The sequence below is a fragment of the Centroberyx gerrardi genome, chromosome 11 (assembly GCF_048128805.1).
Source record: "Centroberyx gerrardi isolate f3 chromosome 11, fCenGer3.hap1.cur.20231027, whole genome shotgun sequence".
Lineage (NCBI taxonomy): Eukaryota > Metazoa > Chordata > Actinopteri > Beryciformes > Berycidae > Centroberyx > Centroberyx gerrardi.
The window spans coordinates 17,172,542-17,193,827 of record NC_136007.1 but is presented as its reverse complement, the minus strand read 5'-3'; the positions used below and the strand labels follow the sequence as shown (position 1 = coordinate 17,193,827).

The 21,286-nt window shown below is 40.6% G+C and overlaps 1 protein-coding gene across 1 annotated transcript; it reads right to left on the bottom strand.

Moving 5' to 3' along the window:
* Positions 1 to 735: 735 nt before the first annotated feature.
* stip1 (stress-induced phosphoprotein 1) lies at positions 736 to 18,707 on the bottom strand. The gene is made up of 14 exons (XM_078286539.1): positions 18,590 to 18,707; positions 11,912 to 12,121; positions 11,678 to 11,819; positions 11,111 to 11,252; positions 9,172 to 9,334; positions 8,348 to 8,474; positions 7,332 to 7,434; positions 5,055 to 5,175; positions 4,261 to 4,357; positions 4,057 to 4,181; positions 3,903 to 3,939; positions 3,642 to 3,745; positions 3,345 to 3,517; positions 736 to 3,210 (listed from the first exon to the last, which is right to left on the bottom strand). The coding sequence occupies exons 1-14, from the start codon at positions 18,596 to 18,598 to the stop codon at positions 3,138 to 3,140; spliced, it is 1,626 nt and encodes a 541-aa protein (XP_078142665.1). The 5' UTR covers positions 18,599 to 18,707; the 3' UTR covers positions 736 to 3,137.
* Between the last annotated feature and the right edge of the window lie 2,579 nt (positions 18,708 to 21,286).

Genomic DNA, 21,286 nt, shown 5'->3' with positions numbered 1-21,286 from the left:
TGGGTGCGTTCAATACAACCTGGGCGACGGTCCGTCACGTGAACCAACAGGACCCATGCGGGCGGAGCGAAGTTGGTCGAGCCCTAGCTAGATTACCTCCCACTTCAGCATGCATTTCCTATTTACATGGATCACCATTTTTCATAACACAACAAACACGTTTTTCTATGAATGTAAATATTTTTTTGGTATAATAAATTCTAGACAATTAGTGTCGATACCTTCACTATATAAAACAAACAAAAAACACTATAAAGCACTGCACTTTGTCATCCTATTAGTAATAACAGGTGGCCTATACATATGTGCCTGTGCGTGTATGTTTATCTCAGTTTGCCTTGTATTAGGAAAATGTTTGCCTGGATGCATTCAGCTTGCAGACACTAGGAATATTAGACTTTGCTATGCCTATTCCTTGGAGAGGGACATTCGCCAACATGTACAAAGTGTCTGTAATGGATGTTACTTTGCAACTGGGACTCACTGCTGCACCACTGGGAAGCATAACGTTAAACAATTTGACAAACAAAAAATATTTCACAGAAGCATTTGATTTATATTCAAGGCTACAATAGTGGATCTTTTTCATTGTACTTTTACTTAATGTGTGCCTATGTGGTGTTTAATATAGTTGTTGTTTTTTAAATACATAAACTACTACTGTAAAATGTAGTTCAACTGCATCTAGTCAACTATTTCAACAATGAAAGACTTAAAGGACAAAACAGCCACCAATGACCTTCGAAATACATTCAGATATATTTTGCAGAACAGGATTCATTTCACCTTGTACATGACACTTCTTGGACAGTTTCTTTTACATGTGAGAGTGCCACATTGTTCATGTGCCGGCTGTACTTTATTTTGTGGCACAAGTCATGGAGGATTCCAGATAGAGCAAGGCTATTGTGGAAATGTTGAAACAAAAGTAGGCTTTAAAAAAAAACAACTCAATACATATTTAATGTTTTTGAGTCCCTCCTCCCTTAACACAAGAAACCAAAGGATGGAGATATGATAATCAGATAATTTTGTGAGGTATTTGGAGCCGTGTGTGCCATACTGGTCAACAGCCATACTTTCACTTAATAACCTATACTGTATTTTCTCTCTCAAAATGGATGTTAAACAAGCTGCTGTTGTGGGAGGACAAATTCCAACAGCAGTGTCCAAAGTCAAGAAATTATCAAGGGCATCACAATTTGATCCAGCAAAAAGTGGGTACTGGTCACCTAAAATGTGATAACTTGCTTTGCTTCCCCAGCTGTAATACTCATTAGGCGGTAGTGACAGGTGGCCTTGCTGAGGCTTCAACACATCAAGACAAGCCAACAAACATTAAAGATGCAACATGAAGTGAGGCAATCATGACTCCATTAATCAACCAACAGAAGCTATCTTATAAAAAGGTAAATCCACCCTATAACCAGAATTCACAGTATTCCTTTTATCTGGACCAATTCACTCCGGGCAAGTCGTCACTTTGGCTGCTGGCTGTCTAGTTTTAATCTTGGCAACCCAAAATTTGAGACTAGTCAGCAAGCATCTACTTTGATATGAATTATCGATGCACCTGCCTATTGTCTGCAGTGGTAAACCTGTAAATCTTTTTTTTTTTTTTTTTAGTATGAGATGGCTGTTGGGCGGGTCATCAACCTCTCCCATCTCTTTTGCCTCAAGAGCAATCAAATACGTTCTTCAGACCGTTAGGCCAACCCATTATGCCCTTTTCAGAGAGCAGAGCAATTTCAATATAATTATTGTTACTGTGTGGCTTTTACTGACAGTCCTGATGCTACTTCAACCAGTGAAAGAGCTTTATCTCTAAGTATTTTCATCAATTTGGGAGTAACTGCTTTTTTAGCGTAGCCTTGAAATATGAACATGGCTGCTTGGGCTCATAGAGGGACAGATTTGAAACACAATTATGGATCCAACCTCTTCAAATCTCCTATCATTGTAAAAACATCCCTCAACTCCTGAAGACAGATTTGCATAGTATCCTTACCAGTTACTATTTGCCTAAATCCAACAGGTTAAGTAAATGTTCCTCCTCCTCTCAACTTGCACATTGCTTTAAGACAGAGCAGAGACAGGCATGGGGAAGAGACACTCTCTGGCACACCTTTGAAAATGTCAATTTGTATTTTAGGTTTTGAGAGTAAAATAAATTAATGTTAGGCCTAATAGGGTACACAACTGCCTTATTTATTACAATTTCGTAGCCCAACCACTTCCTCCATCCCCCACAACCCATCGTTAGTGGATTAGCTCCACAAAGTGTCCCTTGATGACACAGTACAGACTTTTTTCTCCTTTCAAAGAGACTCTTTGGAGGAGACTAATACACAAAAAAAAAATAATGTAAACTGTTAAACCAAAGAAATCAAGGCTTGAAAACGATCACTTTCAAATCATTTGGATCGGAGTACCAATGACCAATGTGCTTATAAGATTTGCTACCTGCATTTGAGTGGCTGGCCGACAGGACAGAGCTCAGCTTCTGCACTGTGGTCAAGCTGAGACAAGGGAGGGAGAAAAAGGAGCAGAGGAACAGAAGCTGTATGTTTTACATCTTTCAAGCAGCATGTCTAGACAAGCTTAGCAGCGGCATGGGAGTGAAAAAGAAAAGGGAATAACCAATATCGCCAATTTCAACTAGTGATCTACTTCCAGAAACTAATTATTACATTCGTGTTTACGCTCATGTGATAATTCCATTGTTTTCCATTTTCTGTTTTAATTCCCTGAACCGTTTCCAAGCCTTGATAGGAATAACGTGAACCGTTTTAGGGTGGATTTCCCCTTTAAACATTGAGGAGTGGTGCACTGCGTTGTGATGTGTATTTTAAGACCTTTTTAATCATCTGTCGACATTAATCCAGTTTTTTCAGAGGAAGTGTTCTGGAGTCCTCAAGTTTGCAGGTGACATACAAGATGCTTTTCTTCAATACAATGTAAAAATTGTGAGATTGATTAAAAAAAAAAACATACAGGTCAAAGTCTGAATGAGACTGAGGACAATATAATTTTGAATTTGAAGGCAAAAAAGAGAGGAGGTTGCAATATTTGGAGGGAATTGCATTTTGTTCCGCTGTGGTCTTGAAGTCTCCTCACGCATCTGGCTCTTTCTCTCATCACCGTATGGCTATCAGTCCCACATCTATGAGTTTCTGAATCTTCTGGGCAATAACTGGATTCTTTAAGTGACTGAGGGTCGAATAAAAAAGGAAAGAAAGGGAAAAAACACTAAATTCTTCACGCATTTCAAACAATGATTGTATACTTGCATAATGTTGACTTTGCACAGAGATTCAAATCAAAACAAGAGCTAGCCAGCTTACTCGCTGAGCGCCTGAGGGTCCTTCTGCATTTGCTCCAGGATCATTCGCATGGCTGGGTCACTCATAATCTGCTGCACCTCGGGGTCAGCCATGGCCCTTCTTTTCACATCCTCGGGGCTGTCGTTCCTCACAGCCTGGCTCATCACACTGCGCTGAATGCCTTCTGTGGCTTCCTGAATGGGCAGGAGGGCAGGTGAAGAAAGCCAGACACATGGGTCATTATCATCAGCCAACTTTATCTTCATCACATACATAGGAAATGAGGTGTGGGCCTTGGTACACTGTCATTGACAATACCTTTGAGGAAGAGTCAAGCTCCAGGGCCTTCTGGTATGCATCCATAGCTTTAGTATAATCCTTCATGGCTTCTAAAGCAGCTCCCTTGCGTGTGTAGCCTTTTACTGTAGACAGGGGTGTTAAATTAGGTGTTAAAATCAGAAGAAATATTCACCTTGAATTGAAACATCTAACATAGTTATAGTAACCAATGCTACCACTAACGAGTGCTTCCAGCAGAATGTTAATTAAATGTTACTTCAGTTAAAGTTTACTACTTACTGAAGGCGGGATCAAGTTGGATGCAATCTTCACAATCCTATGACAGATAAAATATGATTGTCATTTTCAATTACAACACAACTCAGAGGAACTTTTTCCAGGTTTGAATCTCATGAACGTACTCCTGTGGGTGCTTGGCGGTGATGCACAGTACCTTCAGGGCAAGCTGAAACTCCAACAGCTTTGTGTAGCAGGCGGCTCTGTTACTGAAGAGTTTGGCATCGTCAGGGTTCCTCTTGATGGCCTCAGTATAATGTCTCATGGCTAAGGGGTAGTCTCCTATTGGACAGGAAAGAAGAGTGAGTGCATTAAGAGAGAATCCAATCACGTACAAAGAACAAGCACTGCACCTACACACCTTTTTGGAAGGCCTCGTTGCCCTTGTTCTTCTCTTCCAGGGCTACCTCGGGGTTGATGTAGGCTAGTTTCTCCTGCTCCTTCACTATCTTCTCTGCCTGCAGATTCAATGAGTGTCAAGGTGTAAAAAGTGTCAATAATTTTGTTATAATGGATGTTCAAAGTGACATTGTTTCCTGTAACAATAGCCTGGTTTCAACAACAGAGTCTAACGCAGCTTACAAAGATTTGAGTTACTTACTCGCAAGTAACTCAACTTCTCATACTATTTCTGTAGTTCATTTTGCATAATATTATTAGGGCTGACTTGTTAGCTGGGTTAGACTGTAGGGCTGCAACTAACGATTATTTTCATTGTCGATTAATCTGTCGATTATTTTCTCGATTAATCGATTAGTTGTTTGGTCTATAAAATGTCAGAAAATGGTGAAAAATGTCAATCAGTGTTTCCCAAAGCCCAAGATGACGTCCTCAAATGTCTTGTTTTGTCCACAACCCAAAGATATTCAGTTTACTATCATAGAGGAGTAAAGAAACCAGAAAATATTCACATTTAAGAAGCTGGAATCAGAGAATTTTAACTTATTTTTCTTAAAAAAGTACTCAAACAGATTAATCGATTATCAAAATAGTTGGCGATTAATTTAATAGTTGACAACTAATCGATTAATCGTTGCAGCTCTATTAGACTGAGATTAATAAATACAGTTTAAGATCCTCAGTTCTGATCATCCGAGTTGGCATCACATTTTGTGGAAAACTAGCAAATAATAAAAACAAAAGCCTACACCTCACCTGCTGACACTTCTTCAAGACATCAGGGGTGCGATGCTCCGTTAAACTCTTGTTGAAATACTGAACTGACTCTTTGTATTTCTCCTGCTTGAAGTATGAGTTGCCAATTCTAGCCAAGGCCCTATGAAAAGAGGAGGAGAGGGATGAAGATAAACATGTTCTTAAAATCAGAAAGCAGAGAGATCCACCAACATCATTCCCGTTTCCTCGTCTAATAAAGCAAGAACATCCACACACTTAGATCCATGCAGAATTTGATTTATTAGCAAGCCGTCAGTCTCAACAGACCTTCTTCAAGGCATACTTGGCAAACCTGTGAGCGGTAGTTCTTCTACATTCTGCACTTACTTTTTGGAACAGTACTACCCAACATTTCAATTTGCGCCACTAGTTTGAATATTTCGAATGTTGAATGACGAGTGGGACACCCAGCAGTGAGACACAGGATGGAAGGTTCAATGTGGATTTGACGCAAGACTCCAGCGTCAGAGACCTAAATCACCACAGCATCTTTGGGCAGTTTATTGTTTATTACACACAGCTGTAAATACTGCAGTTAAAAGCAATAGAGTTACATTGCCACCCAGTGGTTACGTGTATAACATGAAGAGTGCAGACTGTTCTTTAGTCACACTCTTGTGATTAACTTTTGCTTGTATGAGATCCATTGATTATAAATACTTATTTTACATACACCTCATCTACCCTCTTGTTTTGCAAAACAGTCATGGTGAAGTCGTTTGAACAATTTTTAAACTCAAAAACAAAGTATCCTAACCTGCAGTAAACTGCACTTTACAGGATAATTCCAGTGATTTTCAATCTGGGTCTAATTTCCTAGTTTCTGTCATCATGCCAAACAATTCTGATCAAAATTTCGTACTACTACTCCACTGTAGAGCTACGTACCTCTCAGTCTGCAGGGAGCGCTGCTGTCCAATACAATCTAGCGTGGCTAGGGATGGGTACCAAAATTCGGTACACTAGAGATACAGACCAAATATTGGTGGTACCGATTACTGCCAAAAGGCTTTGAAAAATTCAGTACCAATTTTTGGTTCTAATGACGTTCAATAATGAACACACAATGCGTTGACTTGTTTCTATGCTCTGAATTTGAAAAGATGGAAGACCAAGATAGACACGTCACTATAACACGATATCCTAGAAGCCAGTGTGAGTCTGCTTGTCTTGACTGCGACCGGCATACAAACACTAGCTACTGTACTGAGGATCTGAAAAAATTAATAAACAGTCTATGGTTATATTATCAGAAAGATGTCGACAAAATGTAGCAAAAAGTAACATCTGTGGCACAAAGTGTGGCTTGGTAAATCCGATATGACATGAACATGGCGACGGATGGCAATGGATATCTAATACTGCAATATATTCAAATTTTAGGCCATGGATAGGCAGGTCACATTGCAGATTGAGTGTTACTCTGTTCACAAGGACGTTTTGGGTCCTTTGGTCACGTTGGATTGTACTGGAGACAAGCTCCCTGGAAACTGAGATGTATGTGGAGCTCTACAGTAACGTAACTGACAATTTTGATCAGAACAGATCAGCACAATGAAAAAAAACTAGGCCCAGGTAGAAAATAACCAGGAAGTAAGGAGGAAAAAGTTGTTCTAAATAAAAGCTGTAAGATATATTTGAAAATCCAAAGGTCATCTTCATGATCTTCAAGGCACCAAAATATCCCCATTTATCATTAGGAAAAATGGTTGCATTCATGAATGTGTGGGATGGATTCTCTACAAAATAAAAATATTGTGGAGGCTACCTAGTTCAAAATGCTTATTCCCTATGAGACAAATTGATTTATGGTGAAATTTTACATGGAACGCAAGAGGGAATTCTCCAGTTCATGGGGGCAGTGTAAGCAAAATAACAGTGGGTTATTGGCTGATAAAGTAGGCAAGTAAGTAACTAAAAATCCATCCAAAAGTTGCATTACTTTCTACATTACTGTGACAACATCTAAAGCCAAAAGTATGGGCTGGTGCAACAGATTGAATGTTAGCAACACCGTGAAATACAGTGCTGTCTTTATTCTACTTGATCCCTCCATTTTGGAGGCTGGAAACTTCCTAGTTTCAAGTTGTACACAGTTGTTATACATTTAATTTGACCCGGGAACAATAAATTAATATCAAATCAAACCCTGCTGAGGTTGGAAAATGTATCTCTTACACAGCAGCCAAGTATATAATATACACTCACTGATCATATGGTTTGACCCATAAGACGTTGTAGAGTTAAGGAACTCACTTTGCAATTTGTCTGTAGTCCTCTCGGTTCTCTCTGCCCACATCAATGGCCTTCTCACACAGCTCTCTGCACTTCTCAAACTCTCCCTTCTCAAAGTACACAGCTGAAGGGAAAACAAAGAGAAGAGTTTGTTATAAAAGTCTGACCTTAATGCAAATAATAACCTTTAAATAAAAAATTTCTTCTCCAAGCTAAAATAGTCTCTCATGATTGATGAAGATGCACACAAACTCAATTAAAGCACCTCCCATGGCATTTTGAAAATCGTTGAAATGCTCAATACCATGACATTAAGCATCTTCTAGCTATTTTTGCATCTATAGCACAATGAGGTAACCGCCCTGACAAAACCAGAGATTGAAATGATTATAGCCATACTGAGACATTCCAATAATTACAACCAAATTGAGCTAGCGAACAGAAATGTGAATTATAAAACCCTTAAAAGAGTCCCAAGTTTGTGTAAAACCTGACATCTAATGGTAAAAAGCATGCTACTGAAATTGCCATCTGCTATTGGCTGATCTTTGGTACCGGGTGACATCACCTGTTTTACTGTATAGAAGGTGACATCGTCTGGCTCACCTCACTGTCAGGACACAATGATACCAACTAGGGGTGGAACAATTCACAAAAGCCACAGTTTGGTAGCTGCGTCAGTATTGAGATTACAATTTGGTCTGTTTCCAGTACAGTGGAATTAAAGTGTCAGTTGAGTAGATTGGGTTTTAAGGTGAATAGTGAAAACGAACCTTGTCGCACCCAATAATGATTACAATCAATAAAAGAGGATTATTGGGTCAGTATTTCAGTGTATTTCATATTTCTGAACAATGCATTTCACTAAGTTGCATGTATGAATAATGTTCTAAAAATTGTATACAAAATAATTTTTTTGTGATGTTTGATTCCCTGTTCATTTTATCTATTAGGTGGATTAGTCGGCTCAGATGTTTGAGGTTGGGATAAAAAGGATCTAGTGTAGTTCTGTTCTTCCAACATATGATAATGCATACCTGCTTGATTCGAAATGTAAGTCATGTTGGATGGGTCATGATTGACTGCTTCTTCATAATGTTTCAGTGCAGCAGAGAAGTCCTTCTTCTTATATGCAGCATTCCCAAGTTCTTTTTCTTTCAAGGCCTATAAGAAAAAAAATGGAAATCAGAAGTGTTCAAATAATTCACGAGAGAGAAGCCCTTTCTGAATGTAATTTCTTAGACCACAGCTGAAATTGTTAACATTTTGTCAGCTCCATGATACATACAGTATGGCCAAAGTTTTGAATCGCGAAAAAGAAAATGTCTCAACTTACTGGATATTACTCTGAAAGCTGAAAGTAGCCTAGGCTATCACAATCGGAGGAAAATTACTTGATGTCATTTTCTGGATATTACTGTAACATTATGTACTTTTATAGTCGTTTTTATTGGTTTGATTTTACTTAATTATTGTACTACTTGCAATTTTTACATGTTTTTTTGCATGACACAGCTGACAATCTGCGTGTTGCTTGGCATTCTTCACATGCTGCAACCAATGCAAGCTGAACTGTGAAATGTAACATTGACAATCCACTCCTGTAAGTTTTTCCCCCTAGAAATGCAGCCTTTATTTCTGCCACACAAACTGCCCTTAAGTGTAATTTCACCCTCATTATGCATTTGCCTAGAATCAATGAATGGCTAGGCAGCACTTATGCATGATAAACCAAAATGAGACCTGATTTGGATTTATAACAGTGAATTTCTCTAAAAAGGTGCTGAGCTTGAATCCCTTCAAGAATTAGACCAGAAGGAGGAACTGTGCTGATCTTTCACTTGAACCCAGACTGATTTACCTTTCTCTTGTTCTCGGGCAGGTCTTCCTCCTTGGGAGGAGGTGGCTGAGTCTCTTTGGGTTTGGGGGGTGGAGGGGGAGTGGGCTCCTCTTCCTCCATCCCAGCCAGGTCTAGTCCCAGCAGCACAGAGAGTGTGGTCATCACTCTGGGATCCTGCAGCTTCCTACATAACAGGCAGACAAGTGCATTTCTGATGCTTAAGTATTCAGGTTTCATACACAAATACATACATATCCAATTCAAAATTACTGTACTTTTTCTATACATCAATTCTTGACTAGCTTTGAATATTTTGGATTAGGGCTGCAGCTATCGATTATTTTAGTAATCGAGTATTCTACCGATTATTCCATCGATTAATCGAGTAATCGGATAAGAAATACTTTTGCTTTATTAAAGAGCAATAGTAAATATACAAAAGAGAAAAGCTGTCCGCACGAAGCTGTCCATACAACACTGTGATTTACTGAAAACGAGGTGAAATAATAATTATTATTGATATTTATTACTAGGCCTAAATATCATACAAGTTCATAAGACTGGCTAATGTACATTTATTTGCTATGTTGAAGGGTTGCCCTACACCTGCTGACCCTACTCACTGCAATCAAACTAAACTGAATATACCTGCTGTATTGGACTGGTGCATTTTAGGCTCCAATTGCTACTTACACCACCTGATATTTTGCTTTCTGGGGTATTTTATGCATCACTGTGAGGGGAGTAGGTGTGTGTGTGTGTGTGTGTGTGTGTGTGTGTGTGTGTGTGTGTGTGTGTGTGTGTATGTGTGTGTGCCTATCATAATAATAACATGAATGAAGCTCAGGCTTTCACAAATTGACTGCAGCGTTTTATTTTCTGTGGTTATTTTCTTGAGCAAAACTTAGCTAACTTAGGGACATCATAACTAGCCACCATATTGATTTACGTTCTTAACTAGCCATTACATATAGCCATAATTAACGTGCATTCTTTACTAGCCTTCATCTCATCCCGTTTTAATATTAAGTGCTGACTCCGCCCACCCGGCCAGTTTCGGCGTACGCCGGTAGCAATTACAAGTGGACCCTATCCTACAGTCCCTGCTCTCAGCGGAGGGAGGGAGCTACGCTGTGTGTGGGAAGCGCTGTGACCGTCAGACCTCTCTGGATTAGACAAGCAAGTAGAGAAAACCAGCATCAGCCGAACCAATTTATTGCCAAATGCTTTGGGATTCAACACATTAACATTGCTTCCCATGGTCAGAAAAAGTCGGCAGATTTGTCGCTAGTCGCTTTTGAGAAATAAAGTCGCCAGGGGGGTCTGAAAAGTCGCTAAGACTAGCGACAAAGTCGCCAAGTTGGCAACACTGGATCCGAAACTTTGGACACTTTCTGTCGTTTTCTCTGGCCTCTCTCTTCTCTTCGCCCCTCGCTATTTTCTCTCTCTTTCTCCAGCGCGTTGTGCAACAGTAATAATCATCCGTGCGAAACACTGAGCGTGTATATAGTTATATGGATTAAACGAAGCTTCGATGCAAAGAATTTGCATCGATGATTTTTAGTAATCGAGTTACTCGAGTTTCTCGAGGAATCGTTTCAGCCCTATTTTGGATAATATATTATCTAGCTAAAGGTTATTCTGGACAACAAATATCACAATATATGAAATGATTACAAATATATACTGGGTAGTCATGTATTGGGACTGAGCAACAACATGTCTCCATGCCTTTCTAGACTTTTTGTGCAATTCTCAAACTGTTCAGGATAAGCAAATACATTTTCCATACTTTTCCAGACCTGCATAGGAACCCTGGCCATCTTACAAAATTTTACTTCTGATCTTATCTTTTTTTGTTGCTTAATCTTGCCTTACAAATGATACTTTAGTATCAGTCTTTATTACACAGCAAATAAAGACTGCTTTAAGGCTGACAAATCCTTGAAAATGTACATACATGCCAAGCTCCGATGGTTTGTTCCTGAGCTGCTCCAGCAATTCTCTGTAGCTTGGATCTGCCAGTAGCTCGCGGGTCCGAGGATCACTCTCCAGCTTCTCGAACATGTTGGGCACTGCGAAGGGGTTCATCATCTTTTTCTCTGGTGAGGCGAGAACTGCTGATTAGTAGTGTGATCTATATGGTCACAAAGAAGCACTCAGGATGCCCAGAGACATTCAAGTGGTTCACACACTCTGGAACCACATTTGCTCCCACTGGCCTAGGACTGAATCTGCCAGTTTTCTCTATGGTGTCTTCCCTACTACTTTCCCCCTGTCTACATGAATAACAATGCTGAAAAGCTGAGTGGACTGCCCACTCTCCCTTTTGGAAGACAAGGAGCACTCACAATGTGATTTTGCTTTAGTGATCCTGTCAGTAGTCATGTCTCATCATCCTCTACCCACACAAGGTACGAAAAGCCGACTCCCACACAGTTTTCATGTCATAACACTATTTTCTGTACCATAATGATGGAGACACTATTAGAAATTTGTGAGACATAACAAATTCTGCAATTTCTACCTGCTAGCCGGGCCTCGATGTTCTGCAGACCCTCCTTCAGCTGCTGATTACTTGGCTCTCGTCGGAGTCCCTCTTGGTAAGTCCCTTTAGCGTCCTCCAAACGGCCAAGAAACTCTAACGCCGCTGCTTTGCGGGAGTAACCCTGGTTAATCAAAATTGGGAGATGTCACATTAAATCTGATTACTCTTTCTCATTTATGGTCATCAGAGTAAACAGGACAAATGTCACCTCACCTTTCCCCAGTCAGGCTTGATCTTGATGGTCTGACAGGCATCCTGGAGAGCGCTCTCATAGTTGCCTTTCTTAGCGTGCGCAGCCGAGCGGTTACTGAAGAGGACATGGTTTGAGGGGTCGAGGGCCAAGGCTTCAGTGTAGCAACGCACAGCCTCCTCAATATTCCCCGCACTCAGTGCCTTGTTGCCCTGGTCTTTCAATTCAGAGACCTATGAACCGTGAAGATACAATCAAATTCCCAATACTGTAACCGTCCTGTACTAAAATCTTTCTCTCTTTCACACACACACACACACACACACACACACACACACAATTCCCTCTCAGCCTCTCAATCTAAGATCTCTGATTGGTCTAAAATGGAAAGATCCAATGTAGATCTGCCTAAGGAGAACACATCTTTCATAACTGTATCAGCTGTTAAACACACACAGCCAACCAATCAGCTGTTCCTGACGCTGTCAGACAGGTGCTGCAGTGCTAGAGATAGCTGATCATCTGATATTAGTTCAGTCAGTGTGTCTAATGCTCACCCGCTGTCCTCCAGGTGCTTTCTAATTATGTAGCTAGGAATATTTTTACCAGGCGGGTGACAGTTTGACAACTGCATCTGAAAGTCTGTGTGTTTTACATGCCTGCCTGCTGTGATACCAGTCTATTGTTAATTCTTTGCTTTTCTCTGTATGGATCCCCATTTTTCACCTATAGATGTAGACCCTATCGCTACAGAGTGAAAAGATAACATCCATAATCAGGTGTCCAATTATGATTAAGCACAAAATTTAATGCAATTTTAACTATCAGAATTCAAGCGATTAGTCATGGCCTTTACCAACTTAAGAGTTGGGGAGTACTACATAATAGCCCCTTTCACACATGAAATCTTTCCGGTAAAAGGTAGCAGTTGGTGTTGTTCACACAAGACATGCCTTTCCACTTTTTTAACTAATGCTACCATTCACACAATACTGGCAATACCGTTAAATTCCTCTGTTGTCACTTCCCGGAAATTACGTTTATCCGCCTGAGTGACTGCAGTCTGAAAACACGGCGGGCTAATCTCTCTGTCCGCCTGGACTCCGAGGATCTCTCTTATTTCCAAGTCTGTCCAATTCAACATTTTCGGCAAAAAAGTAAAGCTGCATCCCGTTGTGTAGTGGTTTGTATTTCCCTCCTACAGTTCGACAACAGTGCGTCCTGACGTTGTGCGTGCTCGTGCTGCTAATGTTACGGCATCGTTCACACATACGCTCGATACGGAACTTTACCAGTAACGTTACAACATCTTGAGCAGTGAAATTGGCGGAATTGATTTACCCGCATTTAGACACCGGCTCCTTTTCACACATGACAGCGTGCCGTTACATTTACAGAACAGGCTGCATGTGTGAAAGGGGCTAATGTTGAAGTACGAGTTCAAATAGTAGTTTAAAGGTTCATGCCGGTGCTGACTTTGTGGCCCCTCTCCAGAAGGGCTGGACCCGAATATTCGACTATTCGGATATTCGTTCGTTGGGTAGGTATTCGGTTTTCAATTTTGGGATTCGGATATTCGTTTTTTTTATGTAATTTTATATGTAATGATCGCTGCTTGGGTGTCTATATAGTGACGTCACACTTCCGCTCTTGCGGAGTTTACTTTTGTATGGGGAAGTCGCTTGTCTGAGCCGTTGTCTCTAACTTTAGTAAAACTACAGCTTAAGTATGAAGTTTTTCGTCTGGTCTTCATCTCTTCTTCTCTAACAACTCCCCGGAGATCATCCACATCTCTACAAATGGCGCCCGAACTGTGTCGTGATCACCTCGGATTTAAGCTGTGGCCACTCTGAGTGAGGTCGGACTGTTGTTTGAGTTCAAGTGGATTCAGCATGGTTGCCGTGGACTGCTATCTCCGCGCTAAGACGGTGTCTCAGTGGATATAAACGGTGCTAAGCTACATTTTCCTTGGCTGCTAACTGAAGGAGCTACAAGACCACTAGCTGGCTGGTTGCCAAGAAGTTGCCGCTGAGTTTGCGATCCCGTTTTGGACCGTGTAGGAGCGACGGACCTGTGGACTCCACCGAGTATGTTTTCAGCGCTGTGTTGTTGTGAGGAGGAACTGTGACTATGTGTGAACTTTGTCGGGTGAACTGTTGGCCGTGTATGGAAAGCCAAGCAGTTTGAAGGTGCGTGACTCTTAACACGACCCCTCCCCCCCCCGCCCGAAGCTTCGAATATTCGCTGTTGATTACTACCGAAGCTCCGGAGCCCAAAAAATGGTATTCGGGACAGCCCTACTCTCCAGTGGCCTTGTATGACTTACAGGCAGCTCAATCAAAATTGCCACTTTAGCACTTAAATCCAATGCTACAACTTTTGCCAACCAAATTTCATGCCAACACTCTTTTCAGTGGGTTATTTTTGAAAAAGAAGAGATTCTTGTTAATGTAGAGAAGATAGCCTGCTTGTTACAATGTCCCAGAGCTAAAAATGACAGAAACAAGACAGAAGCTACATCCAGGAGGCTCATGTTACTACCATTCAGGTTCATAGGATTATTTTTGTAGGAGGCATATCATTTTTGTCATAAACAATAAGCAACAACAAGCAATGGCCAGCCAAACACATCACACAATGTGATGTAGCCAACAATAAACTAATAAAGTAAATGAGGGCAACATGTGATAAGCAGTTATAGCCCATAATCCAATGTTGTTCTATGTTACAGCACCAGCCCAAAGTCAAGAATAGGGAGGTGATGGCTAAGGGAGGGATAAGTGGCCAAGAATAGAGCGGAGCAGCAGAACCAGAACCAAGACTATAGGCCTATTCAATGAACAAACCCAAAACTAGGGATGGTAATGTTTAAATGACTACTCGTTTAAACGCTGGATGACATACTAGTCATCATACCACGGAAAAATAGACGAGTCACAGAATCATGCAGCAAATCATCCAAAATGCACTGCAATTTTCTATCATGACCTCTAGATTAGGGCTGGGCGATAATTCAATATTATCATTTATCGTCTTTCAGTGGAATCATATCGTGATGATATGAAGATATTTTAATATCGTGACACACATTTCTGCTGTCTAAATTGATGATGACAAGCAAATTTTACTTAAAAACTCTCATAAAATGAGGTATGGTAGGAATATTATTTGAATATTTCTGTTTTGTTTGACATCACACCTAACATTACCATTCGGTTCAATGAGATGAACATTAATTTGATTATTTAACGTGATTTTGCATACATGAACCATATCGTGATATATATTGATATCGAGAAAAATCATGATTATCGTGATATTGATTTCAAACATATCGCCCAGCCCTACTCTAGATATCAGCTGAGCTTTACACTTCGCACACTCAAAGAATTGTGTCTATTTTGAGGGAGATCGAGGTGAGAAATTTACACCAGCTACCCACCAAATGCTGCTTAACATTTTAGCCATAGATATAGCTGGTAAATTTGCCCACTCCAACTGCCACTTTGGCAGATGACCATCATTTCCTATTCTAAAATCCTATCCAGCTCAGAGTTTCCGTTATATACATTTTGCAGCGGCGGCCCGCCACTGCAAAATTATTGCCGCTGCTGCTTCAGAATTTTATGAAATGTCATGCAGTCGCAATTACACGACTCTGCAGAGGGCTTTTAATTTGAAACGACGGATACAGAAGTGGCGACACCTGGCCGAGGTGAGAGGGAGAGAGAGAGAGAAAGAAGAGAAAAAGAAAGAGAAGAGAGAGAAAGGTAGATTAAAAGGCTGCGTTCACACATAGCGTTTTTTGATGTGGAAAAAGCGCTGCCTGGAGCGCTTTTTGTGAGGAGAAATAAAAAGCGGATCATGGCAACGTCACCTGACGTTAGCTGAGCAGCTGCTAGCTCACTAACCAGCTGGTTAGCACTTCCAGCAGACAAAACAGTGTTGAGCAACAAGCAAAGGCTTACCAGAGTTTTCCAATACATGGCCGGTATAATCCATACTGCCTTTAAGATCGCTGTTGCGGTAACGGAAATTCACTTATTACAACGTCCAATTTCTCCACCGGCACTTTCACTTTCTCCATATTTGTTGTTGCTATGGGAAACGGCCAGCGTCTCTGTCATTGCGATTGGTCGGCTGAGAAAAAGCGCTTCACGTCACCCGGCGCTTTTCTGAAAAGTTGAACATTTCTCAACTTTTGAAAGCGCTCCGCTCTGACGAAAAAAACGCCGCTGCAGTGCTTTTCGGGAGCGGCCGCCTTTTGTGCGCCTTGCGGCCGCTTCCCATTACTTTTAATGAGAAAAGGGCGCTGGCAGTTGGGGAAAAATGCTGTGTGAATGCAGCCTTCAATAAACGTCGGTAAAATAATTGCTAACGATGTTTATGTAAGCAATGTAGTAAAATATCCCTGATTGCATTTTCAGATGAGTTTGTTAAAATATTTCTCCAAGAAGAGAAAGATGCCTGATGTCGATGAGGAATATAGTCAGGTAACGTTACTTTAGCTAGGGAGGGGCTCAAGGTTCTTAGCTATGCCCCGAAGTTTTGAAGGGAAAGAAATGCCTCCTGGTTCTAAAATATGTAACGTTAGTGGTGGCTACTACAATATTTTAATGTTCTTACTGGTTGCGTGATCAAATATTTGTGATGTGAGAGAATTCTAACTTTACTCATTCTCAAATGTAACCTTATTAGACAAGTAGACAGGCAGGAGTAGTGGAGGGAGTGGAGCAGGAGAGCAGAGTGAAGCAGGAGAAAGCAGAAAGTGAGGAGAGTGGAGAATGTTCTAAAGTTTGTTTTGCAGTCAAGTGTCAATTTATTTCATATTTTTTAATTACCTATTGATATTCACTCCGACCGCGCGCGCACCACCCAGGTACAACAAAACCCTTTCCCCCCGCTGCAAAAAAAATCCTAGAAGAAACACTGCAGCTGGTAAAATAATAAATCCTGAGGTTTACCATTTTCTTTCCCAAAGAGATGCATGAGAGGAAGGTAGTCTTTTACTTCCACTAACTATAGATGTGATCCTGGGCAATTTAACCTTTTACAGATATGACACTGAGGAATTTATGCAGCTGATGAAGTTTATTGAATCAGAATACAATATTAAAGCCGTCATAGAAAAGCAGGAAGGCTACATCTGTGTTGCCAAATAATGTAGGAGAAACATCTGACTAGGTGTGCACAATAATGACAAAAAAATGAATATTGGAATTTGACTTGCAGTACGTGTCAACACAGTTTTCTCTATAAAAGTATTTAAAATGTAAAAAAAAAAAAATGTGTGTGTGTGTGTGGGGGGGGGGGGGGGGGGGGGGGGGGGGGTGGGCTTTGAATTTAAATTTAAAAAACTGGAAATAGTTTCCTCCAACAATTAACAAGATATGTTGGCCATGGACTCCGCACTGCACGAAAATATCCTGTTTAAAAGCTAACATCTTTCAATTTAAGGGTGAAAAAATGCAGATTCCTGTGAGTAAGAATTATCAATATTGTGATTTATTTTCTGTTTCAATTTATTAACACAGCCCTAAGATTAACTCTGTGTTTCAGTGTATTTCAACCTAATCAAAAACAGTTCGCATCAAAATTGCGAACAAAATTCGCATCCCTGACCCAAAACTAACCCCAAAACCAACATGAAACTCTCTCCAAATCCGATTCAGGGCTCCATCTGATTGGAAAGCTGAGAATCAATTACAATAAGTTGACTGGTTGAGCCATGCAAGCGGCTGCCTGTCTGGAAGACTGATGTATGTGCCTGCCGGGCATAAACGGAGTCAAACTTTTCCCTTCTGCAGGCAACTTGACTGTGATGCGAGAACATTCGAGAGGACGCAGCAGTTACGACAGAATGCGGCTCTCTTGTAGCCATGACAGCCGCGCCGTGTGTATCTATGATGATCCCCATTCTCTGTACAGCGCTGAAGCTGATCCAAAAATACTCAGCGTATACTGTACACTACCTGCTGCCACTAGAGCAACTTCGATTTTTGAGCTTTCGATTTTCAGCCACACTCCTTTTTGTTTTATGATGAACTCAGATTTAGCTAGGTCTTCATTTGTCCGACTTAATAAGGACAGCTTATGTGCGATGACAGCGTCCACATGATGGGCTAACAGTTACCTGCCGGTTTGCTGTTGGCTAACAGTTAACGTTAGCTAATAGCTGTTGTCATATCGAGACACGGACAAGGCCCTGATCACTGGATGGCAAGCTTTGCTGTAACGTTACTGTTCTCCGTTCGTTAAAGCAATGCTGACTAATTAAAGCCAATTACTTAGCTAACGTTATCGTGCCGTGGGATAAATTGGTAATTATCTAAGACGGTAGCCTGATAACATTACTCAGCAATTGGCTAGCATTTACTGGACATTTCAGTTTGGGTTGCAGCCTAGCATATTATCTGGTGCTGGTTAACTGTTAGTAGCCCCTGTATCGCTATCATTAAGCTGGGTCAGGCAACGTTAGCCAACTACTACACATTACCAACTTGGGGATAATGCTAAGCTAATGTTAGCGTTAGCTATGTAACGTTTGCCAACAGTTACGTCCCATTGTTAAGAGGTTCACCAATCTTTAACTTGTTATTGTAAAAAACATAATAAATGCTAAAAATTCACAGAAACACATCAAATGTTTTTTGGAAGTACACGTTTGATAATAGCACAGAAGACAGTAGCAGGATACTCACTTTCTCCATGGTGCAACCATGAGGTTCCTTCCAGAATCTACTGCGGACGAGCGCCGCCCCCTGAACAAGAAGAAGGTTGCCAGTTTAGGGTGAAGAATATCCGTAATTAACATCCAGATTTAAGTTTGAATATCGCCAATTTATAAAAATAAATAAATAACAACAACAAGGAAATCCTGGTGCTACTTCACCTTTCTGAATAAATGGGTTCGATTTTTTTCAATCACTTTTTCCATGACGTTTGCAGTCCAAAAGACAGTTATGCTCGTGTTTCCTGACCCAACCCAGGACATACCTCTCAAACGTTGTTCCTAATATACCCTTCTGTTATCCAAGGCAAATGTACTGTATGCTGTAGCATGCTGAATGTGAACGTGAAAAATTCAATATGATCAAGCTATGATTATCCTGATTTGCAGTTTTTCTTTGAAGACTTCCACCATAGACATTCCACCATCTACTGAAACTGTTGGAGAGCCCCAAACAACAGAAAACAGGGAAACTTAAAACACCAAACCTGTTCGAGCAAACCTAGATTAAAAAAAACAAAAAAACCTTAGCAGATGTGTAATCAACACACAAACTTTCAAACCCTTAACACCAATAGTCATGAGGTTTCTTTCCAAGATGAATAAATGCCAAATTTTTACTTTGGATTTATCATAGGGCATACATGTTTACATGTCCTTTTATAAATGTGGGAAATATGGCTGATCCAACTACATTCAAACATGCCTACATGGAGCTGAATACTTGGGCTACTGGTGTCAATATCTTATTTTTGTCATTCATACTTATACTATCTTCTCATTTGTTGCTCTTGGCAGCTCTTGACATCAGTTGTCAAAGTCAGATCAATTCCACAACACAGAGTGAATTATTTCCCATTTTGACCACTGAGAGTTTTGATCACTGAAGCCAATTAAATCTAGCCTTGGCAGACATGAATGTGAGCAGAAAAAAAGGCCATGAAGCCAACATTCGATAAAAGAAAAATCTTGAATCAACTGCAAACACACAAAGGCTGCTAATCGGGAGTTTATCTTGAGTTTTTAATGATATGTTATTTTAACTATAAAATCTTATTTGAGTTTTGAAGATTGGGCAAATATTCACCAGCAAACTAATCTAAATGTTACAGGGTTGGGTATGTGAGTGCGGGTATACTGGCTGGGGTTTTCAAATGCACCTCCCATCGCAGTTGTTTTGTTGAATTAGGCCCATTACACCTCAACAGTGATTTCTGGCGTCCCACAACCCCCCTGGACACCAAACACAGCTCATGTTGCCTACGCTACCCTTCACTTAGTTCCCAGCATTACTCAATAATTTATGAACTTGCTTTTGATTTCAACAACAATGAGCTAATGGGACGGATGATTCTGCTGGCTTGAGATGGCCTGCTCAGCAGATCAGAAAGCAAACTGTATCAGGAAACCTTTATACCAAGAACTGATGCATCACAACTCTTCTTCAGCCCGAGCAAAAAATATACTTCTAAAGTATGTCAGTCAGCATGCTGCAGACAACCAAAAGCTGACAACCTATAAATCAATATACCAGCAAACATACTACTAACAAAAAGCACCAGCAAGCATGCTTCAGTCAAACAAACAGTTCAAACCCTTTAATACTCAAGTAATTACATCGCATTTTAATGTTGAAATGTTCAAGTTGTGGTGCATGTAGTTAGGATGGGTACGCATCCTTTAGTTACTGGCCTTTGTTATTGTATTGATACAAAAATGAAGGGTAAGGACCTGACCAGATAGTCAGGGAAGGCAGAAGATACAAAGACTCCGCATTCACACATTTTCTGTTTCTTCATACTGAAACTGTCATAACTTTTCCTGTAAGACAATAAATATGACACCATTGTGTTGTCCTCTGGCACCTACGTTGTCGTTATTTTTGAGAAACAAATGCATGACCATTAAGCTGCCATGGGTAGGTTTTATAAGCCGACATTTCGTTTGAATTCAGCAAAAGTAATCCTCATGTTGGATGAACAAGAATGAAAACATGTCAGAATTTTGGTGATATTGATAGTGCCATTGCTCTGCTATTTGCTTTCAAAGTAAATTGTGTGACTCGGGCATCTGACCAATTGAGGTAAACTTTAGAGCAGGAGGGCTTCACTCTGAGTTGTCAATCACCCGCAGGCTCATTGCCAGTGGCTGAGTGGGTAGCCTATATGGGAGGAGGGGGAGAGGGGGCTAAAAATGCTAACTGGCTAAGTACAAGTAAATGCTGGGAGTACATTTATATTCCCATGTTGCATTTTGTTGGGTTTGTGGTGCTTGAGAGACACAGAGGTTATTTTTTTGATGTCGCAAAATTCCTGTCGTGTTAGCAGTTTGTGACCCTGAATTTTATGGTTGTGCAGCTGTCAAAGCTGTTAAAACAGAAACAGAAAGCTATGTCAGTGGCAACACTTTTATTATATTATTATCATTGTATTATATTACATCTTTAATTGAAAATCAAAATAAGTGGCCACAGACTCAGAGGTGGCAGAAAGTGAGAACCCCTTCCCTTCCCTTCTGCTCTTTTCCGGGTTCCATTCCAACCATTTCCGTCTTCCTTTGTAGCTGACAAACGTTGGAAGTTTGCAATAGATGAACATTATCTTGCCATTTATTACCTCTTTGGTGTAGACCGGCATTTTCCCACAACACCCTGCTTCTGCTTTCACAG